The sequence below is a fragment of the Pleuronectes platessa genome, chromosome 11 (genome assembly GCF_947347685.1).
Source record: "Pleuronectes platessa chromosome 11, fPlePla1.1, whole genome shotgun sequence".
Lineage (NCBI taxonomy): Eukaryota > Metazoa > Chordata > Actinopteri > Pleuronectiformes > Pleuronectidae > Pleuronectes > Pleuronectes platessa.
In genome coordinates, this window is record NC_070636.1 from 17,599,511 (window position 1) to 17,624,378 (window position 24,868).

The 24,868-nt window shown below is 42.9% G+C and overlaps 1 protein-coding gene across 1 annotated transcript; it reads left to right on the forward strand.

Moving 5' to 3' along the window:
* Positions 1-4,099: 4,099 nt before the first annotated feature.
* prkcha (protein kinase C, eta, a) lies at positions 4,100-24,612 on the forward strand. The gene is made up of 14 exons (XM_053434095.1): positions 4,100-4,749; positions 9,037-9,100; positions 10,609-10,762; positions 10,855-10,889; positions 10,985-11,067; positions 11,676-11,805; positions 11,886-12,019; positions 12,122-12,253; positions 12,493-12,666; positions 14,508-14,662; positions 19,545-19,683; positions 20,516-20,704; positions 23,840-23,986; positions 24,139-24,612. The coding sequence occupies exons 1-14, from the start codon at positions 4,399-4,401 to the stop codon at positions 24,286-24,288; spliced, it is 2,037 nt and encodes a 678-aa protein (XP_053290070.1). The 5' UTR covers positions 4,100-4,398; the 3' UTR covers positions 24,289-24,612.
* The last annotated feature ends 256 nt before the right edge of the window (positions 24,613-24,868 follow it).

The following is a 24,868-nucleotide window of genomic DNA, read 5'->3' on the forward strand; positions in this document are numbered from 1 at the left end:
GTACTTTACCCCTCTGCCACTTTATAGGGATCCCTGATCGTAAAGGATGTGCCTATTGCATCAGTCTCCGTCTTTATGGCCACTTTGAAGGTCACACAAGATCCATCGACATGTTGCTGTCTTGAATTGTGTGATTTGAAACAGCATTGAGGTTAATACTGCCTCACACACTCTTTACCTGTCAGCCCACAATTTGTGTCAACACAACAACAGAAACACAATGATGAGAAAAAAGATTCTTGACTTGTAGATTGCTGTCACCACAGTCACAGGGACATAATAAACCCTGTAGGGAGAACAACAGAGGTCTACATTTGCAGGGGCAGACATCAAGGTCAAGAGTGAAACCCGCCTTCTGTAAATAAACAAGACAGACTCTGTGGTGTTTTAAGAAGAACGGCAGAGCGGTGTTATTTTGTCAGATGATGAGCAGGAGAGCAGAAGTATTGATAGAGGCGCTGTGGTCAGCCGCGCAGTATGGGGCTCAGTGTTGTTTGGGGGGGAGAGCTTGTCTCTCTGCGATCCCATCAGCCCTCGGCTGAGCTCTTAATGCGGCCCTGACGCCTTGCTGGCGCAGGGGCCACGCCGCCGCACATCTGGAGCCAATTACTCTGGAGGGGCTGTGACAGAGCCCCCCCCCAGCACCACCACCACTCTGCATGCTCGGCTCTCTGCTGTCCAACACAGCTCAGACCATTCTCACATTCCTGCAGTTTTCTCAACACCACCTTTAAGTATGGTCAGTCCTCTCTTTCCTTTTCTTTTCTCCGAACAACACATCCTCCAAACTCACCAGCAATGTTCAGCTGTTTTTATCTAATCAGTTGATAAACAAGAATATCAGGCAGCAATGGCGGCTGTGTAAACTCGGTTTTCTCTGTTTTGAATTTAGATTGGGACCAAAGTGATCTGCTCCTATTTCCCATTTGCTGTAATTGAGGCGATAATATGCACAATTGCATTTGAGCAGGATCTGGGACTCAGTGTAGACGATCATTATACTAACCAAAGGTTGTCTTAAATATATCCCAATGTTAGACATGGGCAGTCCCCTGCAAACCTTGAACTTACTGTGTGTTTCTGTCAATATAAAGTGATAAACCTGAACCTCTTTTGGTATCCCAGCTAACTGGAAGCTTTTGATGGTGTCACGTCCAGCCTGGCAGCCAGCCAGGCATTCAATGCCCTTGAATTGGAAACACTCTTTCTCCTCATCTTATGATCAGAGGATCGAGGGGGTTGTATGCAACATAAAGGTGGAACAACTGAGTTTCTCTCTTGAGGAAGTCTTGAAAGTAGTTTCATAAAACAAGTATTTTTATCTCTCATAAATTGATGTCTAACAGGTCAGATGAGAGTCGTTTCTGAATCGTTTTTTTTACGTTACGTCATTATTTGTCGTCGCTCTTTCGATGTATTTTCTCCCCTCATATAATTTTATTCTATCTGAATGTGTGCTGTGGGGTTGAGGCAGAAGCGGAGACTGAGAGCAGGGGTTCAAATCGAGGTGAACATAGTGCATTTACCTATTTTTTCCTTATTTTAGTGCGTGAATATCTTACACGGTTGATGTTCACTTGTTGGCAAAAACTCGAGCAAAATAACTAGCGTCAGCGAAACCTTACACGAGGTCATCTGGCATTGCCTCCACGTCTTGGTGTAATTTCTGCAGAGCTGTGCTAGCTTAAGTTGTGTTATCCTGTGGTGGAACACAGGCAGTAAACACCACTCATGAATAAAGCACGTTTAGTACCACATCAGCTTTTACAGGTGTGATTTATGGAGTGACCCGGCTTCCACACGGCCAAGCCCCTGTGAGTGTGTTGTGTGTGTGTGTGTGTGTGTGTGAGCTCAGTATAGCATGTATGTTTCTATACGGCCTTACCTGAGGAAAGTTTGGGGTCTTGTGGTGATGGGGGTAGGGGTTCGCACTGGACCCAGTGACCGATGGATGTAATTGGGTTGGTTGGTGGGGAGGTATAGTATATATAGACCCTGTAGGATTTCTCTCACCAGGGTCACAGGAGCTGGGAAGTGGTTTGTGCCGTATCTGAGCCATACTCTCCATATTCCCCACTGCCCTGTTTGGCATCAATGCTATGGTTCATTAGCTGCAGCTATAGGGTGTAACTGGGCAGGGAGCCAGAGGATTAAGCTGTCCCAGGTTACACGGACATAAATTGGACCATAGACTGTGAAGTGGACCTGGAAACTCTACAGGTGGCTGAAATGAAGTCGTATAAGGAGAATCGGCCCACTCTGAAATATGGGAGGCTTTGTGTAGCTGGCCTTGTGCTTGTGTGCAATAAAAAAGTTGGCATTTTGAGGAGATACAGCAGAAGTACTGTATGCATCCAGGCCTGTGAGTATCTAAGGCCTGCGCATGTCAGTGTGTGTGTACAATGTCGACACACAACACCGAGTGAGGTGTCTGTTGTGGAGTCTACAGTCATGTCAAGTTCCCCCATGGCAGCATAACTCAAGATTTGGCTATGACAGAGAGAGTTAGATGGGGAATAAGGAGGGAGGGATGCGGGGCAAAGAGCCATAGAGTTGACAGACAGAGGGAGAGAGAGAAAAGTGGAGGGGGGCGACTGCCAGTAGAACAAAGAAACAAAACAAATCATCCTTGACTGTAAAGATGTCAGCTCCGGCTCCGGGGTGAAACGAGGGGGAGAGAACGTAAAACTATACAGGTTTTTAAAAGTTACTTCATCACAAGAGAGAGAGAGAGGCGAGCTGAGAGGAGGAAGAGGAGTGGAAAAACTAGTCTTGTTCTGCCCTCTGCTGGAGAGTACAACAAGATAACATCCTTTAAGGAGCTTTAATCGACGGAGGAACACTCACTTATGATCTTTTATGATCTTTCTTATTCTCTCCAAGCAACAAAATACGATTGAATCACCTTGACTCTAAGGTGTACAAGCACGTTTACTCTTGTTTACCTCCAGCTTCAGGCGTCAACTGTCGTTCTTTAACCCACCAGTTCTAACAGAAAGTTTCAAGCCTTTGCCCCTGATGGATGAGAGTGTGATCCAGTTGTACGTCGGGGCAATCCACTTTGTGTCTGCTTCGCCATTAAAGCCCCTCTCTGCTCCGTGAGGTCACGTCTGAGAGGTTGTTTACAAGACAGTCTCTATCCCAGGGATGTGTAGAGATCTGGGACCTGGGCTCTTTATTTATACCAGCTGGAGCACAGAGATGTGGAGTGGGGAGAGAGTGGGGTCGGAGGTCAAGTCTAACACCAATAAAGTGGAGACTTTGATCGTGGCGTTTATGGATGTAGCAGGCAGCACCCTCAGAGTGAGAGAGCGGGAGAGGGAGGGGAGGGGAGGGGGCATAGAGAGAGAGGAAGAGAGAGAGGAAGGGAGAGAGAGAGAGAAAGAGGGGGGAGACAGAGAGAGGGATAGGGAGAGAGTGTGACAGCGAGAAGGACAGAGAGGGAAAAAGGGAGGGCGACAGAGAGAGAGAGAGTGACAGAGAGACAGGGAGGGAGGGAGCGGGGGCAGAGAGGGAGTGGACAGAGAGAAGGAGAGGGAGAGAGAGTGACAGAGAGAGGTAGGGAGACAGACAAAGTGAGAGAGAGAAAAATGGGAGAGTGATAGTAATTGTAATAATAATCATAATAATAATTATGATTATTAATATTATCGTTATTACTCTGCCTTTTATTTATTTTTATTATTACTATTATTATTATTGCTGTTTGGTTGGATTCGAGGTAAGGAAGAAAATGCAATGTTTTTAAAGAAAGAAAGAAAGATGTTGTCCAGTCGCGTAGATCCTGGATGGACGGAATGATAGATGGACGGATGGATAGATGATGATATGATGCAGTGATGGATCATCTTCTACCACTGGATTCAAGGTTATTATAATAAAACCCGAGTGATTTTGAAAGAAAGAAACTCAATGTCCTGTCTTGTAGTTCGCCCCATTAGCCCCTAGAGGGGGACAGTCTCCCCGTCAGCAGAGGACAGGTGAGTGCGGCGCCTTCAAGGGGACGAAGCGGTGCATCATGGTCCGTGTAGTCGCAGAGTCCTCTTTCGAAACGGGAACTACAAATGTGATCATATGACACAGTGGGGCGTCAGTGACAGGTGGAGCTGCTGTGGCCTGAGTGTGTGTCTGTGTGTGTGTTTGAAGTTATGCGGAACTCCTCCGCACAACGCATGTCCGTGTCGCTTCTTCCTATTGACAGAAGTTTCTTGAAACAGATTGACAGGAGATCAATGCGCAGGATGGACGCAAAGGTTCGCAAGAGTTGACGCAAAGTGGAACGATTATGACAGTTTATCACATCTCTGCGGTTTTTCAGAGTTTATGTGAAGCAGGCGTGGATTTATTTACTTTTTAAAAAGTCGTATTGTTTAAAAAAAAACTTGTACCGCTCCGAGCATGAAGTTTAACGGGTACCTGAAGCTGCGGATCGGCGAGGCGGTGGACCTGAAGCCGACCACCTTCTCCCTCCGCCACAGCGTCATCTTCCACAAAGCCCAGCCGGCCCTGGACCCCTACATCGTGGTGAAGGTGGACGACTACAAGATCGGACAGACCCACACCAAGCAGAAGAGCAACACGCCGACCTACAACGAGGACTTCTGCCTCAACGTCAGCGACGGCCGGCGCATCGAGCTGACGGTGTTCCACGACACGCCGATCGGATACGACGACTTCGTGGCCAACTGCACCATCCAGTTCGAGGACCTGATCCAGACCTCCAACAGCGGGGAGACCTTCGAGGGATGGGTGAGTGGGAAGCAGGGGCGGCGTTCACTGGGGGGTCCGGACCCCTCCAACCTGGGGGTGACAGAGAGATGCCCCCCCTCCCTCAGTACTAGATAAAGTAGTATAAAAGAAAGATATCAATCTATGTTGATATATTTATATATATATACATATATTTATATATAAATATATAGATGTATATGGAAGTCTTAGGAATGTTCAGAACTTTTACTCACTGACAGTAAAATATTGGAGATCTGCCCCTTCCATAAAACCAAATCTAATTAGGGATATATGATCTATAGGTCGGTCAATGTGTGTTGCTTCTTTACTAATGCACGCATGTAGGATCCTTGTAGCTATTATATTTACTATAACTCTTGTGATATAACTATTTAAACATCTGAATCAGGTTTTTTTTTGCCCAGTTGTTTTACACATACTAGCAATCAGCTGAAAATGTAGAACAGTGTAACATTAATTGTACTCTGTACAGTTTGGACTTCGGTTTATATGTGTGTCCCCCTTCTACTGGAGTATTTTTTCTTTTATCTATTCTTTTTTACTTTTGGTTTATTGTCCTCCCCAAAAATAAGAAATATCTGCCTCGGGTGGAAAGTGAATCAGAATTCATGTGTCCAACCGTCATTGCTCTGAACGTGGGCTGATCCACCTTTTAGGGGGCCCAAGGAGCACGTGTTTCTAAGGGGTCCCGGTTGACCCACCCCTCCACCCAACTATCCATTAAAGGAGGAAGGGATGATATAACACTGTGTGGTTTTACCATGCATTCACATGCTAATAATAAACTTCATTTAGTATAAAATGAAAAATTGAGATTACATGTCAATATCGACACATATACAAACGAGTCAGAGTTGAAATCCTCTGCTTTGCTAGACACTAATGCAGGACCTGTAACTGCACATCCGTGGTGCAGATCTGTAATCAGTCAGTCGAATATTAAATATATCCATATGCATTAGACTGGGGTTGGGGGGGCGTCAGTCATCCTGGGGGTATTTGTACCAAGTGTATTGCACTTCACTGTGATCGTCAGCAAATTTGGTCTGAAACCAATCAAACCACAAACAGTGCTGCTCTGCAGAGGTGTTAATTCTACTTCTGAAGACTTAGAACACAATGCAGAGTCTACAAACACATGCACGCTGCCCAGGCCTGCACAACATTTAACCTTCCTGTGTTATAAAATGTATGATGATATCACTTCTCTTTCCCCAAGTGACCTCGGGTATAAAGTGAACCGTAATAGGGCGATGGAGGCGTTAAGGAACTGAGAGTGTCTCTAAAGATAGAGCTGCACACTGGACAACTCAGGGAATAACGGGTCGTCATCAAAGCTCAGATTAAATGTCTTGTGTAAAGTATTCTGTAAGTCGCTCTGTCTTCCAGACTCAAACAAAGAGCTGCCCGGTTTAAACTGGAGTTTCCCTCCTCTCTCTTACTTTGAGCCCCGTAGCACTATAAGCCACTGCAGGTGTTGCTGACTGTAACCTGAACCTGTCCAGGCCTGGAGCAGGCTGAGGTGGTATCGAATACGTACCACAACTCTCGTTAAATGCCGAATTTTTCTAAAATTCAGACACTCTCCTCAAGCCGTTACAGCTTTTGTCGTTTAAGCTACATTTCTCAGAAGAATGGCAACAAGTGACGACAAGGACTTTACATTAAGAGGAAAACAGACACAAGGAAAACATTAAAAGCTTGTAAAACACTGCAGGTTGAAGACAAATGCTGACATATCACAAACTTATGTGCACATACTTTAGCAAATTAATACAAATGAATAAAAGAGGACGTTGACCGTCCACATATATCCTTCTGACCACATTACCTCATGAACCAGAATGATACTACATTGTGTAAACTTGTAGTATCATGACACAGCATGACACATTTACATTTTTCACTTGAAAAAAGCAATACTTAGTTTGGTCAAGATATTTCATTACAACTCATCGCCACAATTTCCTCAGAGGAAATGAATTTTGTGTGAACCTTCTGTGAGAAAATGTTGTAGACTGCTTCATGCCGACCATCAGCGAGACCCCGAGCATGGAGAGGAAGTGGTTTGACGGTGGAGCTTGGTCTTTAGTTTAAGTACATTGTGATTGGTTGTGCAGTTTGGTTTTGTCACTTCTCGACACCCACTCAGAGTTGTTTTCGGCTGAATCTGAACAGTGCAGGCTGTGTTCTCCGTCGCTCTACTGCAGCGGCACTGGGCCGGTGTGTTTCACAGATGAGGCACAAGCCTTTACACGCCCACGCTGCCGTTTATCACAGCGTTCCCACCACAGATCAGTGCTCAAGGGCTCACTGCTGAATACTGCCTCTCTGTTAGTTCATGGATATATAGATAGATAGATGGTACTGTGCAATGTAAGTTCAAGTAGATAAATAAGAAACCTATATATAGAGACGTATATTTATTCATATAGACATACAAGATAAGTCGATAACTTAAACGTTTTTTCAATTTCTTGAACCATTTATCTCAGACCCCACAAACAGCTGGCCTCATCCATCTGAGACATCGACCGTCTGTATTTTCAAGGCCGCAGAGTCAGTTTCCTTGGCCTCCCACCTGCTACTACATGACACCACATTGTGACATCTTTGAATTTTTACTCACTTATTGGAAATCAAATGGTTTTGACTGTATTCAGTGTTCACGCGTCTGTGGTGTGTGAGTTGTCTCTCCGGCTTGAGCAACACAGAAATGGAAAGTGGGTTATTAATGGCTCCTCGACATTTTCCATCAATGTGTGCTGCCAGCTCGGCTGAAATGGGCCCCAGTTTCTAAAATAGAAGAAACTTCCTCCTCTGCTAAATGTTCTGCTTTTTAAACTACAGCGTCATTTCCCACATCTTTGATGCATCACGAGTGCTCCACCTTAAAGAATAGGCTCACAATCATATCTATTAGTACAGTGAAAACAAAGTCTCTGCTGAATGATGGGCTGCAGGGGAAGCTGGGAAACTCAAAGTGTGAATTTGCAACTCTAATTAAAAAATGAACATGAACCTGACCTTTAATTTATCTCCTGTTGTCCAGCGGAGGTGTCTTATCTGATGGGAGATGGAATATCAGAAAGTCTCTGATGCACAACAGCGTTTGAGTTGTTTGATCGGAGATATTAAGATTTCTCTGATAGGACAAATCCTCACTGGATGAGTCAGACTTGTTGTCTAGACTGTAGATTGAGACACAAGATATCCGCAGGTCTAACAGGGGAAAAAGTCAACATCTTTTTGATGAAGTGAAATGAACATTTACTTGAATTTTAAGCCACGAAATGCACCGGCTGGGCGGCAGTTTGTTTCCTATTGTGTCTTTCTTGTTATGTGGGTAGTGAATATTTTCCAGGCAGGGTCCGTGTGTGACTTCAACACATTTATTTTGAGCGTTCACTGACCTAAGTTTCCATTCCGTGGTTGTCGCAGGAAGTAAGCGCGCTTTGTTTACCCGTCGCTGAGAAGAAGCCGCTCTGTATGTCCCCAGAAATCGTCGTCATTCACAGCTGAACATCAGCCTGTGCAACCAGCCGGACCTGCCTGACGTGCTCCGTCGTTTCTGTCAGGGCGTCCAGATTCCTCCGACATTACATAGGCACAGAAGAATGCAAAAAGAAACACTTATATGTGCATCATCAGAACAGCTGAAGGAATGACGCTTTCATCGAATGGACACAATCTCGTGTCTCGTTCCAACAAACCAAAAGTCTTCAAATGTTCATAATAATAAAATATGACTTTTTAAGTAATTTACCTTTTTGTTAAATATATATTTAGTTTGAGTCCTTAATAGTTTCAAATATTTATAAAAGAGCGATTCTGGGAATTTAGAGATTAGCAGAATAGTATAAAACTGTATTGTCCAATGAGTTGGAAACAGTCATTGGCCTACGCAGCAATAAATCAAACACAGAACATACAATATAAACATACTGACAGATGTTTAAATCAGTTCAGTGCAACTAAGGATTATTAACTTTCCTAAGGAGACGCAATATTTTATTTTTACATTTTCACCAGTTTCACAGAGAATAATGAACGGATCCTGACCAAGAAATCAGTCACATTAAAGCAACCGATATCAAGAGTGTGTGAAATTTGCTTGATTGAATTTAAAGGGCGTGTCCGGTCTCGGCAGAGGTATGTACGCCTAGTTCCATTCTAGTTCTGGAATGAATTTGTCTAAAATAGTTGTATTGGATATGAATATCTGTCTGGTCTGTTTCTCATCACCTATCTGAATATTGTGTGTCTGTGTTTTGGTGTCTGCAGATGGACTTGGAGCCAGAGGGCAAAGTCTTTGTCGTCATCACACTCACTGGATCGTTCACTGACGGTAAGGTTCTGACTTCACTTCTTGCCTCACCACCATCCAACATCTGTTTCTGTTTTCACACATTCTTCAACCGAGGTGCTAAACATTTCTGCCAACTCAGTCCCTTTCATTGTCGTCGAGTTACTCCCTTTTCGTCAGGGTGTTATTCAGCTTCTTTTTTTTTGCAAGTAGAAATTCTGCAAAGTAACAATGGTCGAACAGAGTCTTTGTCTCCCACAGAAAACTCTGTGTCTGACACACGCTGTTTGCATTCCTGTCTATTTCACCGTGAAGTGTCCACGTCATTAAGTAACGTGAAACATGCACGCCCCACCCACTAGTTAGGCTCAAATTGGTTGGGCTGCGCTGACCTCATTGTTAGCATTTCCACTGCAGTTTGCTTTCTTCAGACGTCTGTGTTGAGCAGAGACTTAGCTAGGACATTCGGTCAATGGGAGGAAGGCTTTGAATTCAGATAAACGGGGTGGTGGGGGTTTCTGGACCATGTTGGTTTCTGGAAGGAGAAGTCTGGTCTGGTGGGGACTAGTTCCTCGTTTTTATCAGTTGTCATCAGGCTTCACTGCAAAACCAAACCTCATGAAACACCACCACTTTTTTTGAATAATAAAAGAGCGCCGAGGAGAGAGGCCACACTGATTGGGCCTCGAGGCGCAACATGCAAATGTTCTCTCTGATACTTCATGCCATTCTTTTAACTGTAATGTCCATAATTCTCCTGTGATATCTTTACCCAACTGGTTCAGTTCAAGGAAGGAAGGAATCTAAATGTAAAGGGGTGTATAAATACTACTAAGGGAATGGACACAAATATTTATTCCACAGGTTGATATTTGGAGAAGGATGTAAAAAACATAATACTGGACAAAAGTTAATACTTGTAAATATTTGAAGATATCGGTATGTGGCAGATACATGTTAGTTTATAAATACATAAATGTTAAAAATACACCGTGAATAAAAAAGTATTTTAAAATGATGAAAATGGTTTTTCATTGTTTTTAAATTTTTTAATTGTAGGTTGCTTAACACAGGTAAATTAAAGATGATTTCAGCTCTGGGGGAAAACCACAGCTACTTTTCAAATATTTCAGACATTTAATTTGGTAAATAATCAATTGCTTCATAAAGGAAATACACATCCGTTGAATAAGGAACAAATGCTGCTCGATTCCTGTAGGTGGTGAACAGCGAATGTTTCGTGGTTTTCGTTTTGCTGAAAAAAGAGGCCTGCTGTGGCCAGAAATGACAGTATAGAAAAATAAGAGTGAACCAAAACAACAAAGTTGTGGGTAGCAAAAAAAAAGCAGAAAAGAAACCATGACCCGAAACACTCTGCGAAGAGGCCAGTGCAGAGACCTGTGACCTGTTTTAAGTAGAAGTTGTTATGTTGAATTCAATGAAACCCCAACGAACAAAGACAGCGATCAGCTCTATATGACCAAACCTTGTCTCTCAGCAGTTGGTTTGTGGATTTAGAAATCAAACCTTTGCTCTCGTCCCGTTTCCAGACGATGCCATCGCGAGGGAGAGAGCCCACAAGCAGTTCACAAGGAAGCGTCAGGGGGCAGTGAAGCGGAAGATCCACCAGGTCAACGGGCACAAGTTCATGTCCACGTTCCTCCGCCAGCCCACCTTCTGTTTTCACTGCAAGGAGTTCATCTGGTGAGCAAGTCGAGCTGCGGCGGATCACCGCTGCCCGCTGCACGTGTGTCTGTGTAGACTGTAAACTGACGGTGTCTCTGTCTCTGTTACAGGGGTGTGTTTGGAAAGCAGGGCTACCAGTGTCAGGGTCAGTACGCCTCCTTTTCTTCCTCCTCTGCCCGTAGACACAGTTTATTTGAACGTGCAGCCGTGAGTTCTGAGTTTGACTGCTTGTCTTTGCAGTGTGTACCTGTGTGGTTCACAAACGATGCCACCAGCAGGTCGTGACGGTGTGTCCGCGCATGAAGAGCCCCGCAAAAGAGCAGGTAGCAACAATTTAGCTGTCAGCTTCACACACTTCATTCAACTTAATGAGTTGTCCTCCATGTTGTCGCTGGTATTTTACACATTTCAAGCAGGTTTACTTTTGCTAATACAGGATGTTAGATAGCCCCCTCCTCCACACACACACACACACACACACACACACACACACACACTTCTAAATAACACCTGCAGTCAGCAGCAGGCTGGTTCCTCTTTCTGTTCAGAAGTGGTCACTGAGCTAGAACACAGTGATCTGTAATTTTCCATACATGGTGGTAAAAGCATTTTTAAATGTCGCCATAAATACACACGTTTGTTTTAGCATTTTAAAAAGATTGAAATGATTTTATTTATATTTTGTATCTGCTTCTTTGGGAAATCCAAATGAGTTCCAGCCGTCCCTGCTACAGAGCGCTGGTCACCTGTTTATTCAAAACCGATTTAACATTCCTTGGGCCCTAAGTTGAATGATTCTCGAGACAAACGAGCCACATACAGACAGATTTCTTGAATTATTTGATAGATTACATAGATACTCAAGCATTGGCGAACATACTGTGGCAATCCTAAGTGCTTCGTTTAAAGTGTCTCTGTCTTCTCTCTGCAGCCCATAACCCAAGGCTTCAGCATCAACCTCCCTCACATGTTCAAGATCCACAACTACAAGTCGCCCACTTTCTGTGACCACTGTGGCTCCCTGCTCTGGGGAATCGTGAGGCAGGGGCTGCACTGTAAAAGTAAGACTCACTTCAACGTTCATGTGTCAAATTCAAAATCAGGATCTCAAATGTCCTGTTTTGTTTCTGTCTCTCCTCAGTCTGTAAAATGAACGTTCACATCCGCTGCAAAGGCAATGTGGCGCCGAACTGTGGGGTCAACAGTGTGGAGCTGGCCAATAGGCTTGCAGAGATGGGTCTGCAGGCGGGAGGACTCACTAAAACCAACACATTGGTACAAAGGCTCGGTTATCCTTTGTCGATTGATTTAAATGGTTTAAATGACTGTTAACTGAATGTAAGTGTTGTTTTTGTTTGTGTGTTTTTGTCCTGACAGTATAAAAGTGAAGAGCAGTCGAGGGAGCTCTCAGACAGGAGGGAAAGTACACAATCTCAGCCGCAGGCGCCTCGGCTCGGCCTTACAGACTTCACGTTCCTTCAAGTGCTGGGCAAGGGCAGCTTTGGAAAGGTGGGAAGGACGAGATTATTTTCACTATAATTAAATGCTAATGAAATGATGACCTGGGTGATCAATGGCAAAGATAGTCCAAGGGACACGGTTACCAGAAGCAAATGTAACTGTAGGTGTTAAGTTATGTGTCAGTATTCCTTTCAACAGAATATATTTCACTAACAGAAATCAACCTCACCTATTTTGATTCAGCGTCATGGTGACACTGAATAACACGTCTGAGTTCTGATCTGCAGGTGATGCTGGCGAGGCTCGACTCCAACGAGCGGGTTTTTGCTGTGAAGGTGTTGAAGAAGGACATCATTTTGCAGGACGATGATGTGGAGTGCACCATGACAGAGAAGAGGGTGCTGTCACTGGCTCGCTGTCACCCCTACCTCACCCAGCTCTACTGCTGCTTCCAGACACGGGTCAGTGAAATGTTCAATGGCTATTGTAAATATAAAGCGATGGTAAAAAAAGCTTTTGGGTCGTCCGACTTTTCCTTAACTGCCACCAGCAGGTCATTGTTTTCACTGATTCAGGGAGGTATCTATCTATTTCAAACCGCATCCCGACCTCCACACAGGGGTCAACTTCAGGGTGGTCGCCACATGGCTCTGTAGAAAGAAAAAAAATACATATATCCAAAATAAATTACATTCAGATCAAATTGTCTGTACCAGCGATAAAATCTGCTTCAGAACTGATGATACTATGAAGACTTATTTGACTTATTTTGTAAAGTTGGCTTCAATCGCCACAGAGAAACTTTCATGAACGGCCTCGTCTCGTGTGTGTGGTTTTTAAATGAAATATCTGGAGGATGAATTCTGATAACTCGCCTGATGTCTCGTCCACCATCATTTCATGATCAAACTAGTAACGCTGTCAGCTGTCGATGTAGTTGTTGCTAAGTCTGAATGTTCAAACCAACTAAACAAAGACAAAAAACATTATACCTGCTGAAACTTGACAGATTGATGAATGCTTTGGTGCAGATCCACTCGTCTGAAGCTGAAGACTCTTAAATTTGTTGCAGTGCAGCCGATATGATCGCATGTAGAAAACACTCTCTCTTAGACTCCTGAGAACTATTTGCTGACCAAGTTGTTGAACGAACAGGTGCTGTTATTTCAAGAGTAATGTGCAAACAAAGAGATCAGAGGGTCAAACATGTGGTTTCAATGTTACTTTGCAGGAAGTGGTCAGCAGGTGGCAGCAGTTCTCCAGTCTCCTGTCTGAGAGGAGCCTTAGACACCTAATCTGCTTTAGTTCAATTTAAACCACAAAGTATGTCTTTTAAAGTATAACATCATCTGTGGTTTTAAATGGTGTTGTATTTTAATTAGAATGGTTATATATTGATTCTTTAAAGTCCATTTTCATGAGTGTAAGGGGGATGGAAAGAGCGGAGGAGGTGATGAGGGTCGTGGTTTCAACTGTGGTGAAGTGGATACTTTCAACAAACGTGGGCGTCTTTTGAGACGTGTTCGTCAACAAGGCAGCTTATCAGCGTCAGTCATCGTAACCATCTAACATCAAATTAAATCTTATCTTCCTTCCGGCTCAGCGAGTTCAGAGGTTTGGAGAAATTCTTGCAAAACAAATTTGGTTTTACTAAACATTGGAAATCCCAGAGGCACCATTAACCGAGTGTGGACTGAGAAAATCCATCCCACGATTAAAACATCTGCAGAGACAGATTTATCTCATAAAATGTTTAATTTGGTAAAAGAAAAATAACACAAAACTTAACTGTTCTCATGTGGATTCAAAGAATTACTCATCTGTACAGCTGCAACACACAGGGCGCTGCCTGCTTTGCATGTGCAACACATATTTATCAGGCTCTACGCATGTAATTTCAGGATTTAAAAAAAAAAGGACCACTGAGCCACAGAGCAGTTAAGAAGCTGTAGCTGAATCTCCTGAACACTTTAGGAAGCCTCATAAGAAGATTTGTACATCACGTCCTGCTGCAGTCTTTTTTTTCCCCCAGGGTCTCATTTTCCAGATCATATATCGACCACAGCCTGTAATGAGAACGAAAGATTAATGGGTTTGATCAGGGGTTTTTTGCCTGACTGACTTTAAACTGTGGTTAGTTGCACAGGAATCCATTAAACAGACATGTGAAATTGACGAGGAGCACTCGCGTATCTTCCTCGTGGCAATCCGTGGTCATGGCTCGTCGATTGTTTAATAACAGGGGGAATCGTCTGTGAGGCTCCTGTTTGAATGTCATCTCCCTGTTTTGTTTCTCTTTCAGGACCGACTCTTCTTCGTGATGGAGTTTGTGAATGGCGGCGATTTAATGTTTCACATCCAGAAGTCCAGGAAGTTTGAAGAGCCCAGAGCCCGTTTCTACACGGCACAGATCACATCTGCTCTCATGTTCCTGCACAGCAAAGGCATCATCTACAGGTGAGAATAAAGGACCACACGCAACAGTTATAGTAGTAATAGTTTTATTACTTTATCGAGTCATTTAGTCAATTTTTTTTTGTGATTAAATAATATTATCAAATCAAAACACAGTTTATTTATATTGCAACTTTTCTGCAGAGTTTGAATACAAGGTCCTTGCCATAGAATAAAATCCAACGCTACAGCCATGAAATCAACAATAAAACAAAATAGATGATTATATTTTGGTTGTGAGGGAGAAAAAACTGGTGATATAAAAATAATAACTCCTGATAATAGAATTAGGATCATATATCCATGTGGGTTTGGAGACCATGAACTTAAAGCACAGATTTTAAGATTTAGGACATTTATCAAACATGTGGTCGAACAAGGGAGGAAGGGTTGAGGACCTTTTTGATGCTGTGCTTTGACCTCTGTTGCATTTTGACCATTTGACTTTTGCAAATTTCCCAACTTCACGAGAGGGACGTCAAAAAATCTCTGGCGTACTCTTTTAAGAGGGATGTGTTGACCTCCCAGCGTTTGTTCAACCATTATTTCCTCACTTCCCATTTCAGTGGGAGCATCAGTGCAGCCTTTGGGGCCATAAACCATATAAATCTGTTGCCTCTGTGGTCTCATCGCATCCTCCCTTAAACTATTCAGGTTCTCCCTTCGAGAAATGTTTTCCATCTGTAATTGTAGAAGGGGGCGGCTTGAGAGGGTTGTACAAAATAAGAATGTATACACAGGTTTTTTAAATGCACATGAACCCGCTAAAAACAGCCGATTGACTCCTTCCCCTTGGCCAGCAGAGGAGTTTGCCTTTCTGTTTGGTTATACAGGTTTGACGACAGGAATGTTCTCGCTCACCTCTCTGTCTTGCCAAATTAGCGTGTTTTTCCGGGTGTCATGTTTCCATCACAGTCAAAAGCCAGATGTTAGCTGGTTTTAATCCCGTGGTAGGTGATTTCATCCCTGGCACCTCCAGTTTAGATTCAGAAGTGTCCTTGCCCCTTACAGCTGTGCGCACAGTGTTTGAATGGTGTTGGATAGAAAAAGCAATGTGAATTAAAACGCTGTATGAATGTGTGTGTGTGAATGGATGAATGCAACATGTTCTGTAAAGTGCTTTAAATGGTGGATAAGACTGGAAAAATCATGCAGAGAAGCTCTTGCAGCCCTGACCCTCAAAAGGTTCCATTTTATATGCAGTTTCCAGTCCATACTCTTTGATAGCAGGTACAGGATAATAACAGATTATTATTATTATTATTATTATTAACAGGGCACAACAGCACTAAATTGAAGTAAATGTTCAGATTTTCGATGGTGATCCTGTTATTGCTCCTGTCTCAGATATGTCAGTGCATTCTGTAGTCAGGCGTGTGGTGGCAGAGCAGTGGGCCTCCTTCCACTTCATCATGATGATAACGAGGCTGGGGGGCATCATGTGAACTAACAGTACATCCTGAGTTATATTTAGTGGTCCTTGTGTTCTCTGTCAGTCTGCACCACAAAGCATGGCATGTCACCTTAAGAGACCACACACAGTTCGCATGCTGCAACTAAAATAACAAGCCCAAATGGCCGCTCGCACACCAGGCTCACAACAATGGAAGCCTCAGTCCCTGCGCTTTGGGATATGAATGTCTCCTTGTGACTCGACTAAAGCTTCTGTGTTTCCTGTCGTCCTCTAGAAGACGATTTAGTGTTAAAAAACAATGCAATGGGTACAAAAGTATTTCAAGTCTGAGTTTAGCGTCTTTGAAAACTGTTTGGCGAGAAGAGAGAAGTAAAAGCACAGTATGTATTTATGAACACCTGCTCAATGCCGTGCAATTCAGTACAAATGGATTTACATGTGACAGAGAGATGTTGACTTGTGGCGTACCCTCAACTGAATAAACTATTCAAAATAATAAAAACTAGAACAGCAATCCGTAGAGCTCATACAATCATGACAATGACCCAGATGTCCCCTTATGAAGGAGAAACTTTTTTTTCCATCAAGATCTATGAATAATTCTCTGATAAATATTTTTTTTATAATTCCTAATTTTAAAGAAAGTGTAGTAAAAAAATTATGGATACAAATTTAATGGGTTCTCCTCTGACCCATAAGTTTAACAGTACTGGCGAAAGCAAAATGATAACAATTGAAAACTTAAGAATTTAATCCATTGTGCAAAATGCACAAAACACTCTGACCGACTCCTGATTCAGTGTTTAAAGCTGAAGTTGTTAACTCGTTACAAGACGTAGTATGGTCCTCTAACCACAGGCAAACTGAAACACAGTTGGTGCGTCACAGTTACTTCCTCTTCTCTTCTTTGGAAATTTTCCTGTTACATCATATGAAAAACACTGACTCAGGTTAATCGCATTCCAGATGTTTAGTGTTAACGTGGATCCCCAGCAGTCGAATGACCCACTTCCCACAGGTGGAGGTTACGACAGACTTGTTTTCCCAGTCTGATGAGGCGGGCGGGTGGAGGAGCACAGGAGCAGTGTATAGATGCAGAAGGTTATTTGCATATACTGGTGATGTACTGCTCTGCGTGTCGGGTGATGATGAAAGCATGGTAGTAAAACTGCATTGGTTAAAGATGAATGTCTCGCTGGACACATTCGTAGAAAACTGGAGACAATAATTTTGCTGGAGAGTCTATAAAAACATCAAATTCATATATCTGAAGAGGAAAATCACTGTCACAAACTTAAACTGGTGCATTCTTTGGCCATGAGTTTATTATTCCTCTGCGCTGGTGACAGCAGATGGTTGCTTGTCTCTGCGTCTGATTATTGTGAACACAGATCACGTATGAACGTCCACTTGGATTCACAGATGAACTGATTAGAATTAGGTGGTTGAAGGTTAAAGGTCACGGTCGCTCTGACCTCACAGTAGACATATTTTGACTTGAGAACATGATATCTTATGTACGCCTTGAGTGAATTTTATCAAATTTGGCACAAAAGCTCACTTGGACTCAAGGATTAGATTTTTTGTGGTCAAAGGTCAGATCATGGTGGCCTCAAAAAACATGTTGAACATCACATCTCAAGTGTGTCCTTCTTCTCAGTTTGATCAGTTGTAATTTGGACTGATGGACTGATCAGATTTTAGTGGTCAAGGTCAAAGGTCACTCTAACCTCGGGAAAAAAGTTTGCAGGCCGAAACTGCACCGGTTGACGGGCGTATCACCACAGGGCAGTTATTCTGGTTTCTCCTGCTGTATTAAGTCCTTACATGCTCTGAATGGTGTGCTGCAGTCGTGCGAGTGGTTATGAGCTCAGAGTTGTTCTTTTTTGGCCCGTTGCTGAGACAGACACTTACCATGAGTGCAGGAGCCCTTATGGTGACTGTCATGAGTCACTGTTACATAATCAGCTTATGTTAGAGCAAACCAGATTTATCCGACCAAAGCAGCAGTGCTTGAATATCACTTTGTCTCTTTTACATTCACAATCTGTTATTGTCTTTGTCTTCTTACTTTGAGGAAATCACCCAGAAACCTCTCAATAGTATATTTCTGGAATTAAAAGGACATGGATGTAAAATTATAGTTTCTTTTAAAGTTGTGTTCATGTCCCAGTTGTTGTAATTTGTGAGCATTAAATTGTTTTATCATCAAGTATCTTCTGTCTGGCTTCAATCATGTCGCGTCTGTAAACTGACCTCAGTGTAAAGTCCGGGTCACCTGATCACAGATTACAGCTCGCACAGTTTTAATCTCTGTCAGATGACAAAGCACCAGCTGACACGAGACTGTTCCAGTGTTTTCTTATGGACACACCCACGTACACTGTCAGGAACATGCATCCACCGATATAAATATACATTTAATTTTCAATTCAGTCAATATTAATAATTAAGGCACACTGTTATATCTATGTTTAATGAGTATGTACATTATTAGTCACTTCAAATGGGCAACATTTAATATTAATCAAAGAAACAACATAGAAAACACAACAGACTAAACCATGAGATAATTTTTAATAAATAGAGTGGCAGCTTATAGATCGCATATAGGGCCAACAGTCTCAAATTCCATCAAGCTGCACTAAATTTCAAACACTCTTAAATATCAGTCCCCTAAATAATTCATCTCATGAATTGTTCCCAGGTCAAATTTGTGTAAAAACACGGTATCTCTCAATGTTAAAGTTTGAAAAAAGTATTTTTTGCGTAATCTTGCCGACAAATAAACCAATGGACAGGGGTGAAAATACAACTTCCTTCATGGAGGCAACAATAATTTTCTGCTTCAGAGTCAAGTCAGTTTTATTTATATAGCCCTAATTGCATTTTTCCAAGGGGGCATAGACTATGACTCTACATCCTTAGAAATCTCAGGAGGAGCAGATGCTCGGCAGATGTCAAAAGAATTTCACTTCTAATTATGTAGCTAAGGTATAATTCAGATTGTTACTTCTTTGAAAAAAAACATATAACCAACACAATGTGTTACAGAATATTTACATATATTTGAATTTATTCTTGCAGCAGACACTTTACTTTAATGTGAGTACTTCAAAAGATTAACAATAGCTCAAGTTTTCTATTTCCCTGGATGCAGAATAAATATTGAGCACTTTTTCCGTCCTGCCATCCTGAGTGGTCAGTGAATGCATCACATTTTTCCTGGCTGCGAACAGTCGGGGTTTGTCTGTTCATGTCTCCTGCTGCCACAGAAACTTCCCTGTCCTCAGAGGACCTTGACATTTGGCCTCACCTCGCGTCAGATATAATTAGAAGCAACACCAGCAACTGGACTTAGTTTTTTCTCTCTCTCTTCTTCTGATTAGCTTCAAGCCTCTACCGTTTCCCATTTTCATCAAAACAAATATCGAACTTTCTGTTTCTGTCTGTTTGTCTCTCGCCTTGCAGGGATCTGAAATTGGACAACGTTCTCCTTGACAAAGACGGACACTGCAAACTGGCAGATTTTGGCATGTGCAAAGAAGGCATATTCGAAGGTGTGGCCACGGCAACGTTCTGCGGGACCCCGGATTACATCGCCCCAGAGGTCCGTTCCTCTAACCTGTCGAAACACAGGCTGTCAATTTCTCTCCATTTCCAAGCAACCACAGGAACACTGATTTATCAAATAGAGCCGATAAAGGCAATTTATCCTTCAATGAAACTGATAAAGACAGAACGATGGTTTTGTTGTGTGTTTAGTTTGTGGTTGAAGAGAAATGGGACCGAGCCTGCTCTCATCCCCCCCCCAGGCTTCACCATTTTGATCGGATATAAATCTGCTTGGCAGCCCATCGGCATCGAGCAAGGAAACAGTCCACTCACCATATCTATATATATATATATATCACCAATATTTGCATACACCTGGCACCTGTCAGTCAACAGAAATGTAAAAAAGAGAACAACCACACTTGTAACATAATGATTAACTCACAGTCGCATTCATGAGTATTCACTACTAAGTGTTGGATCCTTTATCCTCCACATTTATGATAAGGGAATGTTCAGATTGCATCAAAGACTAAAATAACCACATGCAGCTTCCTGTATCGGGTTCTCTGAGTTCATATGTTCCCATCCTCTCTCCCCCGCTACCATCTCTAATCCCCTCATCAGAATTCAAGTTTACAGACGTGGTTTGATTTCAGGATAAGTGATTAAGCCTGTGTCCCTGTGCTTGAGAGATTTTGAGCGTCTGGTTTTATGAAAGGCCTCTTTGCTGCTCTCAACACACACCTCTCAGTGTAGCCTCAGTGGAAACGCACTAATCAAACACACATCTGCTCACTGAGCCTCTTGACGCTCGCTCTCAGGCTCTCCCATGCTGAGCACCGATGGGTAACTTTATTGCTCTGCTGTGGTGATGTTCCCCGCAGATCCTGCAGGAGATGCTGTATGGCCCCTCTGTCGATTGGTGGGCTCTGGGGGTGCTACTGTACGAGATGCTGTCGGGACATGCCCCCTTCGAGGCGGAAAACGAAGACGACCTCTTCGAATCCATCCTCAATGAAGAGATCGTTTATGCGTCTTGGCTCGGCACAGAAGCGGTGAACATCCTGAAAGCTGTGAGTCTGCATCTATTAACTGTCCCTCCTCAGTCAGTGGCAGTAAAAATGTAATGGTGGATAAAGGTGGCTGAAGCTGGAGGAGAGCCAGGTCTGCTGAGCTTTAGTATTTGTCTCTTGGGCAGATCTTCACCCCCCTCAGACCAGTTCTGCCAGACTTTGTCCACCTTATACAATGGCAGGAAATGTTTGCGGCCCTTTTCTCTTAAATGGAACTAATCAAAGAGGAAATAAATTTCTCACTGGGCGACATGAGCAGGCAGTGAGATATATGAGGATGTGACAGGTTTGAGCCGCCCTGTGATCAGGGTCTGGTATTTGTTGCCCTTCAGACACTTTGACTACAGAGTGAGTGGCAGCCCCGTGGAGCTGTGCCAGCCAGCTGTTTGGCCCTGCTCTCTTACATAACTATATTAAGGCATGGTCCACTGCCCAGCCACAGCATACAGACTATAAATACATCTCCTCCCTCCTCTTCCTCCTCTCCCTGCACCCCCTTCTCCTCCTCTTATCCTTGCCCTTACTGCCAATGCTTGGAAGAACCTGGAACCAATCTACCCCTCACTGATTTGTGTCACAGCTTCCAGTGTCACATATTACATAAAGATGCATGTCAGTGTGAGTGGATTTGAACAGCGTGGCTCTATTTATACTGAAGGTTGAGCCGTCACAAGGTTCTCCATGTTCCTATAAACGGGTTCATGGAGTTGAGTCATCATGTTGTTCACAGTTTAGTGAGGATGGAAATCTATAGAACATATCAATAAAGAGTTTGTTGGTTTGTTATTTATTTAAATATATATATATATATTTAAAGACAGATTTTGCTCCTTCTTTTTTATAATCAGATAATGATGAAAACTTGAAAATATTTAGCAAATCTGCGGTAGATTAATAAATTGGTATACCTCCATTACATGCTTTCACAATGCATAAATAGTATATATTGACCCTTTGTTATATTGTTATTGATTAAAATAATATGGTGTTAATTATTGATATTGTTTTATTGTAATAACAAGCCAGTTTTTAGTAAAGATGCTGTATATACAGTAATGAAAAGGGAAGCTTTTAATCAATTGACCATGTTGTTAATAAAATATCTGAAAATAGGGGAAATACTCTTATCTAAAACCTAAAGCTGCTAAATGTACCTCACACAAAACATCAAATACAGAATTCTAAGATGGTGAATGGAGTCAATCACAGTTGTCTCTCATCAGTTAACTAGTTAAGTAGATTAATCAAGGAACAATTTCTCTGTATCATTCTGCTGGTGTCTTGGAGAACGGCTTCACCGTGTAGAAACGCTGACATGGCGTTTCTGGTTGTGAGGATGGCAGAGCTGACGTGGAGCCATGGAAAGATGGCATCAGCTTCGGTGGAACAGTTTTTTTCCCTGCATTTCCTCAGTTTTTTTTCTCCTGAACTGATTGACCCTTGCTGGTCTGTCCAGGTTTAATGGGAATATACCGGTAGCTACTGATGTGTTTTTTTGTCAGCTCCGCCGTGGAAGTTATGTTTTCGTCTGCATTTGTTTGTTAGCAAGAATACAGGATTTACCAGGTTTACCACGGAACTTGGCGGAAGGAAAGAGCCCGTTGAATTATATTGCGGATCCGAAATCAAGGATTTTTTTTTCTTCCAGTCACTCTACATTGCGAGATTTGGCGTTTTTCATGTTTAGTGGGCTGATATTTATAATTTGCAGCTTGATTAATTCAAGGGGACTGCTGGTCTGCACTCTACCAAGAGCCACTCTAGTTCCTTTGTTTGTTTGTTGTTAATCACGCATATACTTCAATTTTTTTTTTCCATCTAAATAGTTTTGAGGGTTGCTGCCCAGGCCTGAGGAGAACCCATTACTTTCTGTTGTAGATGAAGGGGAAGATCCAGGAATTTTCCCTGTCTTTAACTTTATTTTATGACAAATCATTATGGTAATCAGACCCCTTTCATTTGTTCTCTTATATTTCAACGCTAAGACATAGACAATGGTGCGTAGGATTGTTCGGCTTTGGCGAACATACGAATGCGCTGTGCTGAGTGCCGTTCTAGTTTTAATAGTTTCCCACCATTAGCTGTAAATCACACTGTCAAATTCATGCTTGCAGCTATAGATTCCTGCGCAAAGCTGTGTCGGCATTAAACCATAATGTTTGTTTGCCCAACCTCAAAGACACCGGTTGATGTTCCCAGTGATGTTGTAGCCCTCAGTCAAACAGGAGTCAAGTCTCTGCAAGTTTGTTTTCATGGAAAAAGCTGCTGCTTAGAGATCAATCCAAACATTGTCGTATGTTTATAAAAACAATCAGTGGTATGAGAGGGGTATGTCATTTAAACTGCTCAAACACCAGGGTTTAAAGTTCAACCCTCTCCTCTTTTTCTTCCACCTCCTGATTCGAGAGCCGTTGAGGCCGAGTCTCTGGTAGTTAATAGTGTTTGGAGCGGATAAGGCATATTAATCTCTGGAGTGACTTTGCTCTGCTGTCACTGCTCAGACAGAAGCTCATTCATTTCTTTTGGCCTAGTCTGAATGTCACTGCCAGCCTTGAGGTGTGTGCGTGTGCATGTGTGTTGGGGTGTGTGTGTGTGCGCGTGTGTGTGTGTGTCCTCGGCCGAGACAAAACTGTCCAAAACACCACTCTTCCTTCCCAGAGGCGAGATAAGCACTTTATTTTCCTATCTCTAGTTTGTTTTGTGTGCGGGCGTCTCCCTCTTTCCTCTCCCACCTATAAACTTCAGTGGGAGAGAAGCAGTCGAAGTACAAAAGGTGATTCTCTTGTTCTATTGTTTGTTGTGTGAGGCACCAGGAAGCCGAGGCTCCTGCTGTACTGAACCTAGGTGAACCCTGCGCTGCACGGTGGGAGGTGCCAGACGCTCTGGGTGTGTTGTTCGGAGGTGGGGTTTGACTGGATGTCTCCTGGCTCAAGTCTAGTTTGGATTCACTCCAAAAACAATCTAGTTTGATCTAGTTGAGTAACATGCATCACATTTCCTCACTTTCAATAGATTGTGGAACAATAATCCGCTGAAATGTGATCCTGCTTTGTTCCTGTTCTTCACAATACACTGATGTCTTTAGGATTCCTTAAATATGCTTTGGTGAATTCATCAATTTTTCATTTGTCACAGTTCTTGACCAAAAACCCCGCCTGGCGTCTGGGCTGTGTGGCTGAGGAGGGCGGGGAGAGCGCTGTGACCAACCACGCGTTCTTCGCTGACATCGATTGGGAGAAACTGGAACAAAGACAAGTAGAGCCACCTTTCAAGCCCAGGATCGTAAGTCACATAAACGTCTTTATTGATGGCGTGATAGTGTGTTTATAAGTGATCATGAAGACTCTTTGCAGACATTACGTAGTGTGTGACTCTCTCACCTTGTGTCCAAAGCGTTGCGGCTGTTAACATTACCGTCAATTATTCTCCTGCAGAAAACGGCAGAGGACGTCAACAACTTTGACCCTGATTTTACTCAGGAAGAACCCACGCTCACACCCATGGACGACCCTCTGATCCCCCACATCAACCAGGAGGAGTTTCGAAACTTCTCCTTCACCTCGCCTGAACTGCTGGAGAACTAAAAGTCGCCTCATTGATCCACCAGTCGCCTCACTGTCATCAGTGTTTGTGGCTTTGTCTTAAGACAGTTCCAAGGTGTGTGTATAGTATGAATGATGCTGACACGTTCACCAGAGGATGCAAAGGACGAAGCGAAGCTCTCCTGTACTTCATGAAAGATTCACTGGGAGACATTCATGCAGTCGTCAGTGCAGGAACTTGTTTTTGAAATGTAAATTTGTTCGACAAAGTTGTATTGTACAGAATCTTTTTTTTTTATATTTGCTCTCACACAGATGGTGTGATTCCAGCCACTTGAAATGAAAAAAGCAACTTTTTGAACACAATGGCTTTGTGTCTCATTTTTCACTCTCAGCACTGTCCAGAAAAAAGGAAGTCAAAAGGGCCCGTTTTTTAACCGAGGTTCCCGGAGAGTGGAGTTGCCAGTTACATTCCTGGAAGGACTGAGTGAGCAGATGAAATAGCTTCTCGATGACGTGACGCTCTTCTGGAAAAATACAAAAACACACAGATCAGCACACACTGGCTAAATGAGAGCTGAGTCCCTGCACTTTCAAAATAGTAGGCAAAAACTTACATTTT